Source organism: Chrysemys picta, chromosome 2 (assembly GCF_011386835.1).
Source record: "Chrysemys picta bellii isolate R12L10 chromosome 2, ASM1138683v2, whole genome shotgun sequence".
In the NCBI taxonomy this organism is placed as follows: Eukaryota; Metazoa; Chordata; order Testudines; family Emydidae; genus Chrysemys; species Chrysemys picta.
This window is the reverse complement of record NC_088792.1, coordinates 210003799-210023901: the sequence shown is the minus strand read 5'-3', so window position 1 is coordinate 210023901 and position 20103 is coordinate 210003799. Positions and strand designations below refer to the sequence as shown.

The 20103-nt window shown below is 41.5% G+C and overlaps 1 protein-coding gene across 4 annotated transcripts in view; it reads right to left on the bottom strand.

Annotated features, from left to right (window-relative positions):
- MIB1 (MIB E3 ubiquitin protein ligase 1) overlaps positions 1-20103 on the bottom strand; it is a 127100-nt gene that overhangs the window by 26576 nt on the left and 80421 nt on the right. For all 4 annotated transcript variants that reach the window (XR_006175525.2, XR_006175526.2, XM_008178664.4 and 1 more), the window contains exons 13-15: positions 13934-14066; positions 12951-13037; positions 1782-1943 (exon numbers count right to left, since the gene is read on the bottom strand). Coding sequence is in view for 2 of the 4 variants with exons in the window: in XM_008178664.4 (XP_008176886.1) it covers positions 1782-1943; positions 12951-13037; positions 13934-14066 (382 nt within the window). In the remaining 2 variants the exon portion in view is untranslated. The remainder of the gene's footprint in view (positions 1-1781; positions 1944-12950; positions 13038-13933; positions 14067-20103) is intronic.

The window sequence follows — 20103 nt, the reverse complement described above, 5'->3', positions numbered from 1 at the left end:
AACTGACTTTGTTCTTGAAGTAATTGATACAATGTAAACAAACACTATAAGCTGTTAAGTGACTTTCACTTCATTCAATGGCTCCTAGGACAGACCCCCACCCTGTGTGATTAAAGGGCCGGGAGTCTCAAATGAATTAGCACACACCCTGAAAGTGGTGAAGACAGTAAATTAAAATATGGTTAAGATATGGAATGTATGTTAATGAATGCTTAATGTACATAAATGGTTAGGAAGGTGCCAGCCTAGAAAAGAAGTATCCATCGGCCGAAAAATGTGTCGAGTAGGATCACCAGACAACCCCCTGAGGGTAAACTGGGATCCACCCCATCACCTGGAAGGATAAGAAACAAACTTTGGACAGTGTGGAGCCACCAGGAATGTGCCACTTTGGACAGGAATGTGCCATCTGCTGATTAAGTCAGCAACAGCAGGATGAAACAGCTCCCATAGACTAACATAGGAACTAATTCCTATAAGAATGGACTCTAAAGACTAATGACTTTGAGTCTCTGGTTCTGCTGCCAGCCTCCAGGAGCATCAGGTGCACCTGACACAGACTCGGCTCCATCCTCATGACCAAGATACCTGGCCAGTAACTTGGCATGAGCAACTTCTAGGCTGGTAACTATAACACCTATACAGAACTTAAATAAATAATTGTGTAAATAAATCTCTCTCTCTATATATATATATATGTATGTGTGTATGTATGTCAAACAACGTTGTTTACTTTTATCTTTTGCTTTATCAGTATATTTACAATAAATGTGGCATATTTGCCTTATCCCTCTTAATAAGATCCTGCTGGTTTTTATTCTATTGGTATAACAACAGCGCTGCAACTTTCTCGCTCAGGGGTGTGAAAAAACACCCCCGAACGCTGGAAATTTTCAGTGCTGGAAAGTGCCAGCGTAGACCGTGCACCGGTGCTGGGAGCTGTGCTCCCAGTGCTGATAGCTATTCCCCTCATGGAGATGGTTTTTTATGCTGCGAACACACAAGCCACATTAAAGCGCTGCCATGGCAGGGTTTTAACGTTGCCAGTGAAGACGTGCCTTTAGAAAGCTCTCTCCTGTTTCTCCATTTACTGTATATGGATTTACATCCTTGGAATAATATTTAAACTGCAGTTTTATCACAATAAGATAGTTGCCTTATTTATCTCTCTCCCCTTCTTCCCAACATCCATGACCATCCTTAGTTTTTTGGGCATTAACAATTTAACTTTGATCCTTGTTTTTCATAGTTGGTGAGACACCAGCCTCATCAGAATGGACTTCTGAAATTAATTTGTCAGGACACAAATATAACTTACTAGGTAACATGATTAAGCTACAGCTAAACACAATTAACCTGCATAAGTTCTCAAAGTTTTAGAGCTAAAACACAAAACATAATACATGAAAGCTACAAACAAAACCACACAAGATGTTAAATCAAAGCATATTTTATTCTTAATCTCTGTACTGTATTACTGCTTATTTGTTTCTATTTCAAGTAATTTTCTCCAAATTCCTGCCACTCATACAAGTTCACAGGTTTATGATAATATTTTTGTGGTGCACACACCTTTTTCTTTAAAACAGTGAGTTAATGAGCAAGCATAAAAAAGTGCATATGTAACAATTTAATTTTAATATGGCCCCGCAATTTGGTGAAGAATGTCTCTAAATAAATCTGTGCTGACAACAAGCAGTTCAACAGTACAGAATCTTCAGACTAGACTACAGAAAGAGGTATACAGGAAAGAAAGTAATAAATAAATGAATTTTATTTACTGTGTTCTTTGATGGCTCCCAAGCAGTATCTACCTTGCCCACATCTTGCATGTCTTGGAGCTGGCGAAGCTGTGACAAAGTATGATGCCTCAGGGCTTCATGTAGGGGAGTATCCCCATCTTTATCCTGAATATCCAGTTTAGCACCTGCACGGACTAAGAGCTGAAAGAGAAAGAATCTTATTTAGATAACGCAAGGAAAACTACCAATGTTATTTTAAGGAAAAAAATGCAATGAAAAATCAGTTCTTTTAACTACCCTAAAAGGCCTGCAAATGATAAAGAAATTCTGATTACTTACCTTACAGTAAACTGATCGAGACGTGTTGTCCCTATGTGTATTCCACTCTAGGTGCAAATGCGACCCATGCACCTGAGAACGGAAGGCTTTTCATTAGTAGTGTCTGACGGTCTGTGCTGGTGCCCTCTACCTCTGAACTGAGGGTACAAGGGGCAGCAAGGACCAACCGCCTCTCCAGTTCATTCTCTACCACAAATGACTTTATGAAAAAATCTGAAGTAGAGGGAAATGAGGGTGTGTAATGGAATCCATGTAGGGATCATAAGATAAGTAACCTGAATTTTTCTGTGTGATGGACCCTAGGGTATACACCACTTGAAGTGACTCACAAGCAGTATTCATTGAAGAGAAGGACACAGGACCGCAGTGCTGAAGGATGTGTCTGCTGACGAAGCTTGTATTAGGGCACAACGTCTAGTAAAGGTACACAGAGAAGCCCATATTGCCACACTACAGATCTCCAGAAGGGGAACACCCAAAAGAGAATCTACTCAGGTAGCCTGGGCTCTCACTGTCAGCTCATAGCAAAAGCAAGAGGCAACCTGAAATCCATTTAGAATGTCTCTGTGAAGAGATTTGCTTCCCAGTTAATCTGTTCAATAAAGGAGATGAAAAGCTTCAGAGATTTCCTGAAGGGTTTATCCTCTACATGAGGAGCATCCAAAGAATGAGACTTCCTGTCTTCTCCAGTTGCATGAAGTTTTGGGCAGAAACCAGGTAGGCTATGATCTGATTTAAGTGGAATTTAGAGAGATTCTTTCGAATGAACACACGGTGCAGACTGAAAGAAGCCTCGTCCTTACAGAAAACTGTGTAGGGTGGGTCTGGGATAAGGGTCCCCAAGATCACCCAGTCTTCTAGTGAACTGCAGTTACAAAGGCCATCTTCATAGACAGATGAAGAAAGGAGCAGGAGGCTAAAGATTCCAATGGAAGAGTCATGAGTATTGACAGTATGAGATCAAGATCCCAAGTCAGCATAAATTTCAGCACCTGAGGAGAGGTTCTGGCAAGGTTCACGAACTTCACAGTTGTATGGGGGGTGAATAATGAACAGTTTTCTATCAGAGGATGGAAAACATTAATCACTGCCAAGTGCATTCGCAGCAAGCTGTGAGACAGACCCAATCATTTTAAAGAGGGGATAGTACAGAATGATAGGAATCTGTGAGCCCCTTAGAAATATCAGATGATGCGGGCACCAGATAAAAATTTATTCCATTTTGCAGCATAACAGTTTCTTGTAGAGACTTTCTGCTATTATTGACGATGGACTGTACTGCCTCTGAACATGACCTCTCTAAGCTTGCTGTCCATCCAAATACCAGGCTGTTAGATTGAAGTATGCTGGGATTGGGATGGGAGATATTTCTTTTGTCCTGAGTCAGCAGGTTCAGAAACAGCTGGATTCATATGCACAGATATGAAACCATCTGAAAGGATGCTGGTGAAACAAAACTGCCTCAGCAAACAGGGTGCCACTTAGACCACCAATGCTTTACCCTGCTTGATTTTTCTCAGAAATCAAGGTAAGAGAGAAATGGGTGAGGAAATCATACATTAGCAGCTCTGAACACTGCACTAGGAAAAATGTCCCCCCTGGAGTTGTGCCCCAGAACTGCTCGCAAACAGTAGGCTGGGTATTTCTTATTTTCTTGGGACACAAAGAGGTCCCATGATGGGAATCCCCACTTACAGAAAATGCTCTGTACAACTGAGTCATGAAGTTTACACTTGTGGTCTCTGTGGAAGTGCCAAATGAGGCTGTCCACAGAAATGTATATTATTCCTGATAGGTGCACTGCCAAAAATGGTGATCTGGAGTCGGCTACACCTATTCCAGAGTTTGATCACTTCTATGCAAAGAGGAGCGGACCTTGCTTCTCCCTGTATGTTATATAGTACACTGTAATCATATTGTCCAACATGACCTGAACGTATAGGGCACGGATGAAGGGCAAGAACCTTTTGCAGGCTTTGTGTAGTGCTTGCAATTTGAGGAGACTGATGTGAAGCTTAGATTCCACTGGGTCCAAGAGTCTTGAGCCACATGTTTGTCCAGATGCGCTCTCAATTCAGTAGGGAGGCATCCATAATTAGTTTCTTTGTGGTTGGAATGGGGAACAAAGGGAACCCCTATCCATACAGCTTCTCTGTCTTCCTACCAGGTGAAGAATGTCAGAACACCGGGAAATTGAGACTCTCTTGCCCAGACTGTCTCTGAGTAAACTGTCCATAAGCATGCCTGAAAACACCTAAGATGGAGCGCTGAAAAGGGGATTATTCTCCCATTTTTGAAAGGGAAAGGCAATGCCCTACTGTGCCAATTACCACAGCATCACTTTGGTTTCCATTCCAAGCAAACGGTTCATGCTAGTTCTTCTTGAGCACATTAAGTCTGGTATAAGGAATCTACACCATCTACAGCAAGCTGGGTTTATGCACGGACAATCATCCACAGAACAGATTTTTACCATTAGACAAACTATTGAAAAAGCCTAAGAATTTTGGCCCAGGAAAGATGAGGTATGCATATAGCCTTTATTGACTGAAAAGCTGCCTGACTGTTGATCATTGCTCCTTGGGCTCTGCCTGCAAGCTGCTGGAGTGCCTGGCTAGCTCCTCAACCTTCTATAGAAATGCACCATGAAAGTGAGAGCTGTGTTCACTGAGATGCCCAACTGGTTTGAGTACAAGAGCGACGTCCATCAAGGGTGCATGGCTGTCCCGATCTGTTCAACAAAGTTATTGACCAAATGAGGGAAACCATCACTAGCTGCATATCAGAGTTGATATTGCATGACTTCTTCGTAACAGATCTAGAATACACAAATGACTCAGCTATATTTACATCCCCACAAACTAATCTCATCAATGCCCTGAATATATTTATAGAAGAAGCAAGTAGGCTTGGTCTTGGTCTATGGGTGTTATGCAGACTCTTTGAAAGCCTCCGTGGCATCAATGCCACACACCAACTCAGACTAAGATACGCATCTATGAAGCAGCAGTGGCTTCTGTCCTTTTATATGGCTCTGAAATCTGGGCCACACAAAAATGTGCCAGCTAGATGCTTTCACCGTGAAACAGCAATGATATATTGAAGGCACACGGTGATTTCATCATTTTATGCAAAAGGATGTCAGGTATTGGACCAACCAGCCTCCAGAGTCTTCCCAAGTGACTCAACGTTGGCTCAGGTGGCTTGGCCAGAGTCTATATCCGTGCCAGCTTTATATGTTTGATCCAACCAAAGCTGGATGGACAAGACCTCGCAGGCTGCCTCATACACACTGAAGTGATGTCATGGCTTCCAACCTCATCCACATTAGTCTTAACGCAGAGCAAGCTGCAACATTGGCAGGAGACCAGGCTCTCTGGATACGGGTTATCCAAAGCATTCTACGCTCCATGAGCGGGAAAATTAATGAACGGTGTCATATAGGTACAGGAGGCCACATGGCCTAAGACGGGAAGGCAGCATCAACATTGTCATCTGAGGGCTGAGTCGAAGCTGGATGATGAGGTCCCTCACAGCTTGGAATCTGTCTTGGTCTAACTATGCTCTGGCTGTAATCAAATCCAAAGTTGCTTCAATAAAGTCTATAGTTTGTGTGGGAACTAAAAGGAACTTTTCTAGTTTTACCAGGAGCCCTGAGGATTGAATGACGCTGAGAAGGGATAGGGTTGTTGATCGTATATCTCGGTATGATCAACTTGTGACCAGCCGATCATCAAGGTAGGGAAATACTGGAGTGCCCTGGCAATGCAGGTAAGCTATCACCATGGATAGCACCTTCTTGAAAACTCTAGGGCCTCTCAAAAAACGGAAGGGAAGAACTCTGCATTGGTAAGGGTCTAGGCCCACTGTAAAACTCCTGTGTGCTGAATGAATGTCTATCTGAAAACAGGAGTCCTTCAAAACAAGAGCTGCAAGCCAGTCACCTTTGCTCTGAGAGGGGATTATAGATAATTCTGAATCTTGAACAGCAAATGAACATATGCACTTCGCTCTCTAGAATGGGGTCTCCAGTCTCTGATCCTTTTGGGGATGAGGAAATACCTCTAGGTATTAATAACTCTAGGAGCTCTAGAGTTCCTAGCTGAAGCAGGGAGTCTACCTCCTGTCTTAGCATCCTCTCTTGAGACGAGTTCATGAAGAGGGACAAGAGGAAGGGGGTTTTGTGGTAGGAATAGACAGAAATTCTATTGTATAGCTGATGGCAATGATTTCTAGGACTCATCACCAGGGAGAAACAGGCCAGACAGTCACTGAATGGAGTGTGGATGCTGGGTGACAAGAGGACTTTGTTCGTAGCTCTTGAGGGTCCCGTCAACAGGGTTTCTTGGCAGAAGGCTGGGGAGAGAACAATGGAAGGATCTTCTCTCGGCTGCACTGCCCACTCTGGCACTTCCTGAGAGGCTTGTAGGCTTTGGGGGTAAAAAGGGCAAGGACCAGGGTACTGTTTAAACGGTGGTGGTTTGGAGTATTTTCTCAGAGGTGCTATCGTGTATACCCAAGGAGAAAAGGGTTGCATGAGAATCCTTAAGGATATGCAGTCACTCATCCATTTTGTCACTAAGCAGACTGTCACTCTTGAAGGGAAGGTGCTCTGCCATAGCTTGAACTTCCTTGGAAAACCCCAAGGACTGGAACCATGAAGTTTGAAGTAGTGTCCACTACAACTACTGAACCTGCAGGAGTGAGAGGGTGCCCAAGACATTCTGGAACCTTTTTCAGGGCTAAACTTGCATCACAGTACAGCCAGTGTAGCCAAAGTCTTCGTTTCAAGCTCACCAGAGAAGTGCAAGATCTCAGAATTCCACAGGGGAAGCCAATGGTACCGGATGCCTAGTAACGCCTCAAATGGCCAACGGTACTGGAGAATGACCACCCAATGTTGTGGGTACATCCCTAGTGATTACCAGTTCTGAGAGTATTGGTGAATCCAGGTCCAGAATACACAGCCAGGTCATCAAGGATATCATACCCAACCCCTGATGATGGGGAGTGGCAGGGAAAGTGGAGCCACTGTGCAATCACTAACCAGGAAGACTCAAGGCAGCCATGCAGCACTTGAAGGCAAGATTTAGGGCAAACTAAGTATCCCAAATGGTGAGGATATTGAGGGGAAGTCCACAGGCCCCTACTAATACTATCTAATTCACTAAAAACTATTTAAAAGTGTTAACTATTTACAGAAAAAGAAACTAGAGCAGGAATGCTAGTAAAGCTGCAGACACTGAAGAGGTTCCTTCTCGTACCATGGGCAATACCAAGGAACTCGAGAGGTGATTGGTCTGTGCCACCCATTGTGATCTCAGTTCAGAGGACAGGGAAGCAGGGGGCACAGGCATGGGCCAATGGATAATGCTAACGAAAAATCTTCCAGTCTCAGGCTATATCTATGCTACAAACTATAGACGTGATTCACAGTTCACGTACACATGCAAGCTTGATGAGAGCTAATGCGAGCATGTGTATGTGAACTGGGAATCACACCTAGTTTGTAGTGTAGACCTAGCCTCACACACATGGAGTGCATGTGTGCCTCGAGTGGAATATGCGCAAGAACAATCACTTTATTTTACTGTAATTTAAATGGAGTATTCACATTTCATTTTGTATTTTCCAGGCTTTTTAGTCAATTCCAATTAGGATTTTTGCTGTATTCAGTTGCTCTATTTTATTTCAGCAGGAACTAGATTTCAAGCTGTACTTTGATGGGGAGCTGGGATAAAAACCATGCCAGAAGAACCACACCATGCTTTTTAAGACTTGAGAGATATCCTACAAGTAGACAGTGCAACACTACAGAAGCAATATATCAGAAATAAAAGGCAGGCTAACAAGGTGAATCTCTAAATGGTTTCCATAAAATTGTTCAGAATTATTACATTTTCACATGATATGTATCTTTACACCATAAGAAAGTTATGATGGCCTCATAATAAACAGAGCAATTAAACATGTGCATACGTCTATCCGTATTCAACAAAGCACGTAAGCACCTGCTTAAAGTTAAGAGTATGCTTAAACCCCATTGAAGGCAGTGAGATTTAAGTATCTTCTTAAAGTTAAGCAGGTGCTTAAGTGTTTTGCTGAACAGAAATGGACAGCTGAATCAGCCCCTCTATGATTAAGGAGTACGCCCACTTGCAACTAGCAAGTGGAAAGTTTCCTTAGTGAGCGTGTAGCCTAAAGCCATCAATCTATACAGAATGTAAGGTTTAGTTCAATTTTTTTTCTTTGTAACAGTTTTCTAGCGAAATCATAAGCATACATGTGATACATATCAGCCTAACTCACATTTCCAAAGTAAATCCAAATAAAGTCAAACTCTTAAGAAAAGGAATGATAAAAATAATGAAGATATCCCATATCATTAGTAACTTATACTGGCATTGTACATTATAAAACAACCAACTGCTGAAGAACTGAAGAATTCACCATTCTATCGCCTGGCAATACTTAATTTCTTTAAGAGTAAAGAATTTGTAAGTTGCTAGCCATTATGCTTGTGAAGATAACTGTCAAACATGAGTTGATGCAGCACTACTTTCCCTAGTGCACAGACAGATCACAATATCAGTGTGAACAACAAGATAGTCAGTTTCATCACGGCTATTAAAAAAAAACTGTTAGCAGTAATAATAATAATAATAAAATAATTAATGGAAATATCCCATCTCCTAGAACTGGAAGGGACCTTGAAAGGTCATCGAGTCCAGCCCCCTGCCTTCACTAGCAGGACCAAGTACTGATTTTGCTCCAGATCCCCAAATGACCCTCTCAAGGATTGAACTCACAACCCTGGGTTTAGCAGGCCAATGCTCAACCACTGAGCTATCCCTCCCCCCCAAAAAATGTCAAAATATCAACTTCAGACTTCTAAGGATTGGCAAAAGCCATGAGTAGCAGCAGAGGCAATAAGACCCCAGAAAGCAGGGATATGAGGAAGAGCAAGAGAAACAAACCTCCCCTCCAGCAGCCAGGATACTCTGAGAGGGATAAGGTAGCAGACAATCCCCCACATCAAACATAAGAGCCAGAGCCTGGAGCGATTTGGGACTTAAACTTCCTCAGGCACCTACTAGCCAGAAACTGATATGCAAGACTCCCCTTCTTACCCCCAAAGCAAGGTCCAGGGACAGGAGCCAGGTAAGCCCTAGCACCCTCCCCTTTATTCAGCAAATGGCGTTAGACGGGCTTCTCAATGGGTTTCCTGTGGATCTCACAAATGGGCCCCATTCCTCCTTTCCTTGTATTCCTTCCTAGTAGTCAGCGATTGGTATGTTTTTCTCAAGCTATTGTCTCCACATGAGGTGGACAACCTGCAAGTTCCACTTGTAGAAGTTTCTCTTTAGTTACTGTTGGGGTCTGCTCTCCTTCCTTGCAGAATGGGTAGAAGTAAGCTCTCTATGCCACCAAACATCCTGAAAACTGCATGGATCTCAGGGCAACCATGGAAACCCAATGTCTCTGCACAACAGCCTGAGCTACCCTTTCCCACAACAGCAGGGCTCTTAAAAGAACCATACCACCCTTAACTTCTACTTCATGGATGCATAAGGCTACAACTTTGGAAGGAACCCAATAGGAATTAATAATTTTGATTCATGGGAGCCAATATATTCTTTGCATGGCTGCGCAAGTTATTTTAGGGTTTTTAGTTAATCCAGCTTTGAGGTGTGGATACTCTGCTAGGGTTCCATTTCAACATTCTTGGACATAAGCACTCCAATCTGATACACCACATACTACTAGTTCTTTAACATGCCTATTCTCCTGCTCATCTGTTAGATTAGCATTGTGCCCACAAGGTATCATGCCAGCTCTAAAAGGGCACAGAGGCTCACCAAATATAAATTTAGAATAGCCTGAAGAATGCAAGTGACATTGATTCTATGAAAAATATTCTTCTGGTGGCAAGAAGTTCCAGATATAGGGCCATATCATATGCTTCACTGCAATGAGATCACATCTGTCAACACTTGTGGGTAAGAAAAAAACTTTTTCTAATAATGATAAGTACAAGCAAGACAGACAATATTTACCACTTGTCACAAGATTTTTTTTAAGAAAAAAGAAAAGAAAAGAAAAGAAAAGAAAAGAAAAGAAAAGAAAAGAAAAGAAAAGAAAAGAAAAGAAAAGAAAAGAAAAGAAAGCTAGGTAGGTTAGGTTAGGTTATAGGAATAATGGAGAAGCTCCCATGCATTGCCTGTGTCCATCTTATTGGTGTACTATGGATTTTTATGGTCCAAAAATAGTGTCCGGATATCACATTTATACAGGTTATCTACTCAATCTTCAGTTCGGTCTAGTATATCAGATGCTCTGCCTAGCTAAAATTTCCACTGCAGTTCCAACAACAAAAAAGTATTCTTCCTACCTGTCCTAAATTAGTTTTGCATTTCTCTCTGGAAGTGCCAGCATTTCAGTAAAGTGTGAAAAGTACTATATAAAATCGAAGTAATTATCCAATATGCTAAATATCAACATTCTAACTGGATTTTAATAATGACAGAAGCTCTGAATCCTTCACCCTTGGGAGTAATGAAGTTCTCCTAAACCGGTGCCATCAACTCTCAACTTGAATTTCAACAAGCAGTTTTGGGCACACATGATTTAAAAGGTAATCTTCCAAATATGACCCGAGTCTGAATAGATGCAGTATTATTTTATTAAAACAAAACAGTTGGGAATAGCTCCAGTGCCTCTGCTGCTGTTCATGGCTTTGCCCAGGTGCAGAGTGAAAACTGCACCTATTCAGAACACTAAACAGCTGTGAAATTGACAAGAATCAGGGCACAGCCTTGGGGAGAGGTGGCAATACAGGTATTTTTCATCCTGGTCAATAGGGTTAGCTCTCTAGCCTAGTAGGTCTTGGGTACATTTTCAAAATCCTGGCTATTGCTACCCTGTTTTGGAATCATGAATATTACTGTATACTGCCCAGGCCTGATTATCAAATTAGGTCTGTGTTTGTGGTTATAATTATGTTTGCACTGCACTGTCAGAAAAAAGCATTTACAAATGGCAAGCACAAAATGGTAGATATTTACAACGCACACAAAATTGTGCCCCAAAAGGATGTTCAATATGAAAAAAAAATCAAGCTTTAACTTATTTCTTTGACTATTAGGAGACAAACTTCTATCAAGGGTGTTAACCGGAATAATTTCACTATTCATCTATTGGCCCTGTGAAGTCTGAACAAGCTGTGACAATAAGTATTCCAGTCTTTTTTGTTTTCGTTTTATCTAGCAAAGAAATGCTACTTGTGAAAAATCACAGATTGAAAATCTGACATCTGTAGTAGTTTCTCCTTCCCAACCCTCATCTCTCTCATTCCTCCTTTCCCTCCCTTGTTCTTGCCACATTGCGGGTTTGTATCCTCCGCAAACTGCACACTATGGGTCCCTGTAGAGGACATAACCACAGAACTTAAGGTCTGAAAGTGACATTCCACCTAGCAGAGGTTACTGTTTAAGAGGTCAGAGACACAAACCTAGCACCTTATATATAAGCTAAAGTTAAACATACTTAGTTGCTTTTAATTTTAAATGGCTTTACAAAAATCATTTACAATGTATATACTAGTAGTCCCAAGAGACCACAGTACAGACTGGACTCCCAAGCCCTGCTCTGAGGGGCCTAGCATCTAAGACAATGAGAGACACATGAAGAGTTGGGGAGGAGGAAGAATGTGACGAATGAGATGGTAGTGGCCTGATGGATTTGTTTAAAGCAGGTATTCTGTGTTTAAGGAACAGAGTGGAAGAAAGCACTGAGACTGTTGTGGGAGAAGGATGAAGAGACCACTTTGAACAGTAAGATTACCCAATTAACTCAAAGGGTAGCAAACAGCATGATAGAGAAAACATGTGTGTTCTCATATTATATAAAAATATTTCATGAATATAAAATTATTTAATTAATAAGTTTCCAGTAGGCAGTGTGAAACAGGTGGATCTTCAGAAGAGATCTGAATGAAGAGGCAGTAATAATCTGTGAACACAGCTCAGGAAGAGTGTTTCGGAGAAGGGTGGGGGGTTGCCAGCATGCATGCATGGGACATGAAAGCAAAAATGGTTATGGAAGAGGTAAACAAATGGCATCCCTACCAGAGCAGAGGTGGAGGGGACACAACCACCACCAAGGGTGAATAAGTGTACAGGGGCAAAATTACATAAGGCCCTGAAGGCCATCATAGTAAGCTTGAACTTGATGCAGTGTAAAAGGGGAGTCACTGGGATTTTGAGAGAGAAGGTGGTGAAAAAAACCTGCAAGATATTTTTAGCAACTCCATTTTGACTGAACTGGAGAAAGATGATGCAAATGTCAGAGAGGCCAAAGAAATGGCAGTTACCATAATCAAGGTCGGAGATAAAGACACAGATGAAAGAGTTTCAGCTGTGTGGACAGAAAGAAGAAATTGGATCTGTTATGCTAGTTATGTCAAGAAGTTAATGCTTTTCTGCATCCAAGCAGGCACTTCTAAACCTTAAGTGGTAGACAAGTATATGATTGATACTAAATGTATTTTCAACCTTGCTGCCTCACAAAACATGTTTTTTGATTGGTTGATACTAGAAATTATTTCTTGTATTAGAAGCCCAATGAAAGTAAGATACAATTAAAGCATCTGTCACCATAAGAGCATAAGTAGATGGGGTATCTCCTTTGTCACTTAAGTATGCCCAGAAGGTTTAAATGAGTTGATCTAAATTCAGGATACATCTTAATTAATCTTAAAGGCTAAAACAAGTGGTTATACAAGGCTCATGAATTCCACCTTCTCTTAATGACTAAAGTCACACTGAACAGAATAAAGCTAACCCACGTGGCTTATTACGGATAACTTACCCTAACTATTTGTGTGTGCTGTCGTTCAACGGCAAGGTGCAGTGCAGTTTGCTGGTTTACATTCTGGATATCCAGGTTAGCATTGCCCTGAAAAAGATGTTAAGAATGTCAGATTTCAACAGTAAATCTAGAAGTAAGGTAGCTAATTAGAGCAAATAATAAGATTCTGAATGTGATACCTCCTTGATTTGGGAGATTAGAAAAAATTACCAGGGTCAAATTTTCTAGAGCACTAAGTTTCCACTTAGGCACTGATATGAAGTAGCTAGCTTTTAGAGGTGTTCAGCACCCAGCAGTAACTTCAAATGCCTAAACAGGAGATGACCTTTTTTGAAAATATGGTCTCAATTTTAAGTACAGAGAGCTTTTGAAAATTTGTCCCTACATGTTTAATTTATGGAATTAAGTTAAGGAACGTAAAAGCAGTCTCATTCTCTAAATTTGAAGAGCAAGAACCTCACAATTATAGGTAGAATAAAGGGGAGAAGGTTGAAGGCTTCTATTAATAGTTTTTAAACTTTAACTGAAAAAACTACAATTAGTGAATCCTTAAATTATAAATAAATGATTCATCCTCAACCACCTTGTTTAATAGGCTGAACATTCTTAACCCTACAATTGTACATTCAGGGTGCTGTTGAACTGCCTGCTGGATTGAACAATTGGACTGTGAAAGAGGGAAGAGAAAACATTGATGATCATTGTTAAATTAATTATAATGATTTTTTAAATTACACACTGCACAATTTCCAAGTTGTGGACTCTAAAGAGTTAAATTTGTTCAGAAAAGTACTGGAACAATTTCATCTCTCTGCACCTCTTACAACTAAGCCAATATAATAATGATCCAAAGGGCAAACTTGGCACATAGCGAAGGGAATGCAGCCCAATGCTATCCCAGCTGCTTTGGCAAGGTATCTGCTTCAATAAGGTTAATCAAAGATATGTGACATATTTCAATCCTCCTGAGAGGAAGGCCTTACCTGATGCACCAAGAGTTCAGCCACTTCCACATGATTATTGAGTGCTGCCAAATGTAAGGCAGTATAGCCGTCATCCTTCTTCTCATCCACAATCCATGGCCGTGGTAGCTTGGACAGCAATACACGCATTGCACTGAAATAATTATAAAAGAGTGTTACAGGAACACGGGCAGAAACATCTGTTGGATAACAACTGGACTACAATACAGAATCACAAATATTTTATTCACATATCAGAACTATAAACAAGTCACTAAGTTCAACTAGCAAATTTTAGAAGTATATAAAAAAATATACTGAAGAGCTTTAAACAAAAAAATCCCAAATTAAGCTGCTTGACTTAAAAGGCAAACCCCAATAAATAGGAAGAAAATGTATTCTCTGTAAAACATCTGAAGAGTTATGGAGCCAGCTTAATTTTTCTTCTGAAAGATCGAAGAGCAATTGCAATTACATTAAGCTAAAATACTTACTATTTTCTTTTATAGACATACATTACATTTTTAGAAAGGGAAAGGTTTATGTAATTCTATTTGAAAATATCAACATCGTCTTTCACTTAATTACAAATAAGCACATTTCATTGCATTATGCCACTTTAAAATCTCAGATTTTAAGACCTGACTAGGCTCATTATGACTCAGAAGGGAACGATGATGGCCTCTCACTGAGAAGGATCCTAATTGCTGAGGTAAAATGGGGAATGACCCAGACAAATACAAAGAACTGAAATTGTAGGTTGCGTATTAATGCAATATACGTACTGTCATAATAATCAGATTAACGGTGAAACTACTCCAATATCCTATTTTACAGTAGTCACTACTAAATGTGTGAGAACGTGGTGAAGAAGCTCGTGATAGTTTAATGAAGTTTTGATAACATTTTCAAGTTTGTGAGAATATAGCAGTTGCCTTTTAAAAATAGTTTGTATTTGACACAATTTGTGACTAGACTCCAGGCAACTCTTCAAAGTAACCCCAACCTGTATCATACACGAATACCATTACTGGATTGACTAGCTTTTGAAACATACTAGATACGTACTTTTGAAACTATATACAGATATCACAACACATTGAACTCATAGGGCTCATACATAAAGCTGACATTTTTTACTGCGATTATTCTAACCCTAATAATAGTATTTTAAACTAACATAACGATGTTAATTATAGTAATGTTATTCCATAACACGTGTTTTTAGAGGCAATGTATCTAGAAGTGATGACACTGAAACTGAAGTTGCATTGCTGTATGGGGGGTGGGGTGGGGGGACAATTCACCAGTATGCAATATCATTTGTTCTCTCTATTAAATTTCTGTCCCATGTCAACCTCTTATAGAATCGTAGGACTGGAAGGGACCTTGAGGTCATCTAGTCCAGTGCCCTGCACTCCTGGCAGGACTAAGTATTATCTATCTAGGCCATCCCTGACAGGTGTTTGTCTAACCTGGCCTTAAAAATCTCCAATGATGGAGATTCCACAACCTCCCTAAGCAATTTATTCCAGTACTTAACCACCCTGACAGTTAGGAAGTTTCTCCTAACGTCCAACCTAAACTGCCCTTGCTGCAATTTAAGCCCATTGCTTTCTTTTCCTATCCTCAGAGGTTAAGGAGAATAATTTTTCTCCCTCTTCCTTGCAACAACCTATTATGTACTTGAAAACTGTTATCATGTCCTTGTTATTATGGTTAGAACAGACATTCATGTTGCTCACATACCACCCGGTCTGCTCTACTCCATCAGATTGACATTGCATAGTTTTCCCCTCTTAACATGCAGGATTAAATTTTTTTTTTTTTTTAATTAATGAAGATATCTCATCTCCTAGAACTGGATGGGACCTGGAAAGGTCATCGAGTCCAGCCCCCTGCCTTCACTAGCAGGACCAAGTACTGATTTTGCCCCAGATCCCTAAGAGGCCCCCTCAAGGATTGAGCTCACAACCCTGGGTTTAGCAGGCCAATGCTCAGACCACTGAGCTATCCCTCCCCTCAAGGATTCAGTGGTAGCACAAAGTGATGCAGCCAAACGTCAACACTTTTTGCTGACTCATTCTTTAAAACAAAGGTAGTGAGTAAAACTAATCTTGGTTTTTATTTTTTTATTTTTTAATTTTTAAATTTAGCTGCATTGGGCTCCACCTAAAGGAAACCCTGCCCCTCTTTTATAGGAATAACCATTCATCCCTACTGATATTTGCTTACTATGTCATCACCAGATAGATGGGATTAGCAGAAGACCCACGATCTGAGATTGGGAGCTGGATGGGGTGCACGCTTGCTTCTCCCTCCCTCTAGCATGGGCTAGCCAAAGGTGTGTGTGTGTGAGAATCACTCCTGCCCCCAAAATAGGGTGGGGGGACTGTTCAAAAAGACCAGGTATAATTAGGGAAGCTCTGCTGCCTGGGAATTCAGAGCCAGCAGCAATGAAGCCACATAGGTTAATGAGCTCCCTCCCTCTTCTCCCTGCATGGCTATGTGTAGTAGCCTGCAGCCTCAATTCTGCTTCCACTTCTCTCCTTACCCAGGCCCAGGGGATTCATCATCTTTCACCTGAAGCAACAAATTGGGGAGGAAGGACCACTTGGATTCCTTGTAGTGACAAATCAGACATCTACACAACAGATTAACTCAAGTCGATAGAATGGAGTATGTCAATAGAACAGGTAAAACTTGCCACACTGGACAGTTTCACTGTCACTCACTTTGAGCTCCAAAGCAGCACTCTCCCCCTTGCCCACTGTACTGATTTAGTTCTAGGGTGGAGTAGGAATAAATTGCCCCTAATCCTCTAGCTGTCTTGTCTTTGGGAATGGCACCTGGAGAACTGCCCTTCTAGACACCAAAGATCATCTAACAGCTGCGGCTTCTAGAAGAAGCAGTAACTGCTAGACTCTTGTGTTCAGGCAATCTCTGCTGATGTTCCCCCATTCTCTCCCACCTGCTGCGACTGTATGTAACTCACAGCAGATGCAGAGCTTCTCTATAGAAGAGCTAAATTTGTATCTCAATTACAAGTGGTGCCAGTTAAAGACAACTCTTAGGCTGCCATGCAAAGTAGACAATGGTCACCACACTCTGAAATTCAAATAGCTCTTTATTAACCGTGCAAAATTGAGATCTAGACTCTTCTAGATGTTGCATATAATGGGCCCTGCCACAATGAACCTCCTGGCTTTTTGTATTTAAACAAACAGCACTCCTGTAAGGAATTCTACTTGAGAGGCACAGCGGAAAGCAATGGTCAGACATTTAACCACATCACATACTCAGATTTACTTTAAGTAGAAAAAAATAACAAATGTAAATTTCTTGATAAAACTGGAAAAAATGTTTTGTTTCCTTGATAGGTTACACAGCAAAACAAGATAATGCTTAATAAAATATACATTTGTTTACAGGTCAATTGTAGTTTAGTTTTTATTTATGACACTTCACAGTATACTAGTAAATGTACTGTACCTTTTTAAAAGTGGAATTAAACAGACCTCATTACATCATCTCCACATAACTCTTTGCAGAGATTTTTGTGAAAAATTATGAAGGGTATTGTTTAGCGAAGTGCCAATTACCAAGATTTCAGTGAAACCCTGCAAAGGAGCATGTGTTAGTAAATAGCGTGCATTACCTCACAGGGCTTGTTAGTCTAAAAAATTAATGAACAGCCAGTATAAATCAATTAGCATGCCATGCACTAATCTTCCATGTAGACCCTGCTACTGTGCATTAAAAGTTCTCTAGTACATAGTAGTACACTAGGAAACTTTTAATATGCAGTAGCAGGATTCATATGTAGAGTTACTGCGTGGCATGCTAGTTTTATATCCCAACTTGTCATGCGCTAAATTCATCTAGGCAAGTCCATAGTGTGAGGATACCAGAAGTTTTAAAATACAGGGATACATATATACCAATTCTCAGTTGTAGCCAATTACAGATATCAGAACTTTTGCTATCTACAAAGCAGCTTTGAGAGTGAGGAGGCAATGAGAGGGAATGGACCTGGAGCACCGTGGCTCACACCTCATCTGGACTACAGCAATGCAATACACTTTGTCATGAAACTCCAATTAGTACAGAATGTTGCAGTCCATCTCCTCATTAACACAGGCTACCACAAGCACATCAACCCTGTATTCTACTTGTACATTGACTTCACACGGGAGGAAGTACAAGGTACTCAGTGGCCTGGGCCCAGCATTATCTAAAAGCCAGTCTAAAACTCCAGAATGAAAACCGTGGTTGACAACTCCTCTTCTCAGGCCCAAGGTAACTTTCTATAATAAGGGTTCTTAGTTCTTCAAGATGTGTCCCTCTATGGGTGCTCCACTGTAGGTGTGTTTGCGTCCCGCGCTGCAGATCAGAGAACTTTAGTAGCAATGTCCGCTCAGAGCACACATGTGCTGTCCCCCCATTGTGCTCTGCCAAGAGGCTAACCAGCATTGCGTAGGCAAATCCTCCTCAGTTCCTTCTCTGTCACAGAGTTTATGATGACAACTCTGAAGTAGAGGGGAGGAGGGTGGGTTGAGGAGTACCCATAGGGTAAAGATATCTTGAAGAACAATTGTTACTGCACAAGGTGAGTAACCACTTCTTCGAGTAGCGTCGCTATGGGTGCTCCAATGTAGGTTACTCCCAAGCAGTATCCCCCAAAGGAGGCTGGCGCTTCAAAGTCGAGTCTGTTATAGATGATAATACTGCTGAGCCGAATCTAGCATCTGCAGCAGAGTCCCCCAGGAGAGCATAGTGTTCTGCAAAGTTACATGCAGATGCCCAAGTAGCGCTCTGCAGATTTCTGATATGGGGACCACCCCTGAATAAGGCTACCGATGAGGAAATTGATCTTACAGAGCGTGTGGAGTACGGATAGAGCTGCTAAATTGCAAATCTGGTAACAGAGTTTGATACAGTTCAAGACCCATTTAGAAAGTCTCAGAGCTGAAACTGCTGTGCCATTAGACCTATCCGCAATGGAGAGGAAGAGCGTAGGACATTTCCTAAAAACCTTTATCCTGTCCAAATAGAAAGCCGAGGCTCTCCTTACATCGAGGATATGTAGAATGACTTCCCTATTACCCTGGTGAGGTTTGGGATAAAAGGTGGGGAGGTGAATGAGTTGATTCATGTGAAATGCAGAAGTCACTCTGGGGATAAACTTCAGGTGTGGTCTGAGTGTGAATTTGTCAGGAAAGAACACTGTAAAGGGGAGGATGCACCATCAGAGCCACTATCTCCCCATCCCTTCTTGCTGAGGTAATGGTGATCAGAAATGCCATCTTCAGTGAAAGGTGAGTTAGTAAACAAGTGGCCATGGGTTCGAAGGGCAGTCTGGTGAGCCCTTTTAATACTAAATTCAGGTCTCATTGTGGGATAGGATGTCTGGGTGGGGGAAAGATTCGCTATGCCTTTAAGGAACTTCTTTGTAGTTGGGTGTGAGAAAACAGAGTATCCTTCAATTTGTTGGTGAAAAGTTGGCTATTGCTGCTAAGTGTACCTTTAGCAAAATAATAGAGTCCTGATTTCTTAAGAGTCAGCAAACAGTCTAAGACTATTGGTAGAGTGGCCTTATTTGGGGTAATTCTTCTGGAATGCCACCACATCTGAAATCCACTTCTGTAGGCAAGTACGACAAGTAGCAGCTTTCCTGCTGTGAACTAACTTCCCGTACCTCCTCAGAGCAGGATGTTTCTATGTGGTGGAAGCATGAAGGAACCAGGCTTTGAGCCGTAATATTCGCAGGTTGGGACGGAGAGTGGGTTCCTCATTCTGTGAGAGGAGGGAAGGAGTGGGTTGAAGAGTTATCGGAGGACACAGCGCCTTTTGTGACAGGTAAGGGTACCAAGTCTCTCTCAGACAGGTGGAAGCGATCAGTATGAAGTTTACTCTCTCTTTTTATTTTCAACGGGACTCTCAGCAATAGAGGGAAGGCTTAAAGAAGGCCTTTGTCCTATGAGAAAAGAAGAGGAGAGCGTCCCCCATGGAAAGCTGGCCAATGCCTGCTCTGGAGCAGTACCATGGACATTTCTTGTTCTGGTAAGTGGCGAGCAAGTCTATTATCGGTGCCCCCCATCGTCGGAATAGTCATGGAGTATCAGCGTATTTCCCATTTGTGTCATGTGGGAATTTGCAGCTGAGACTGTCCACTGTCACGTTGTGCACTC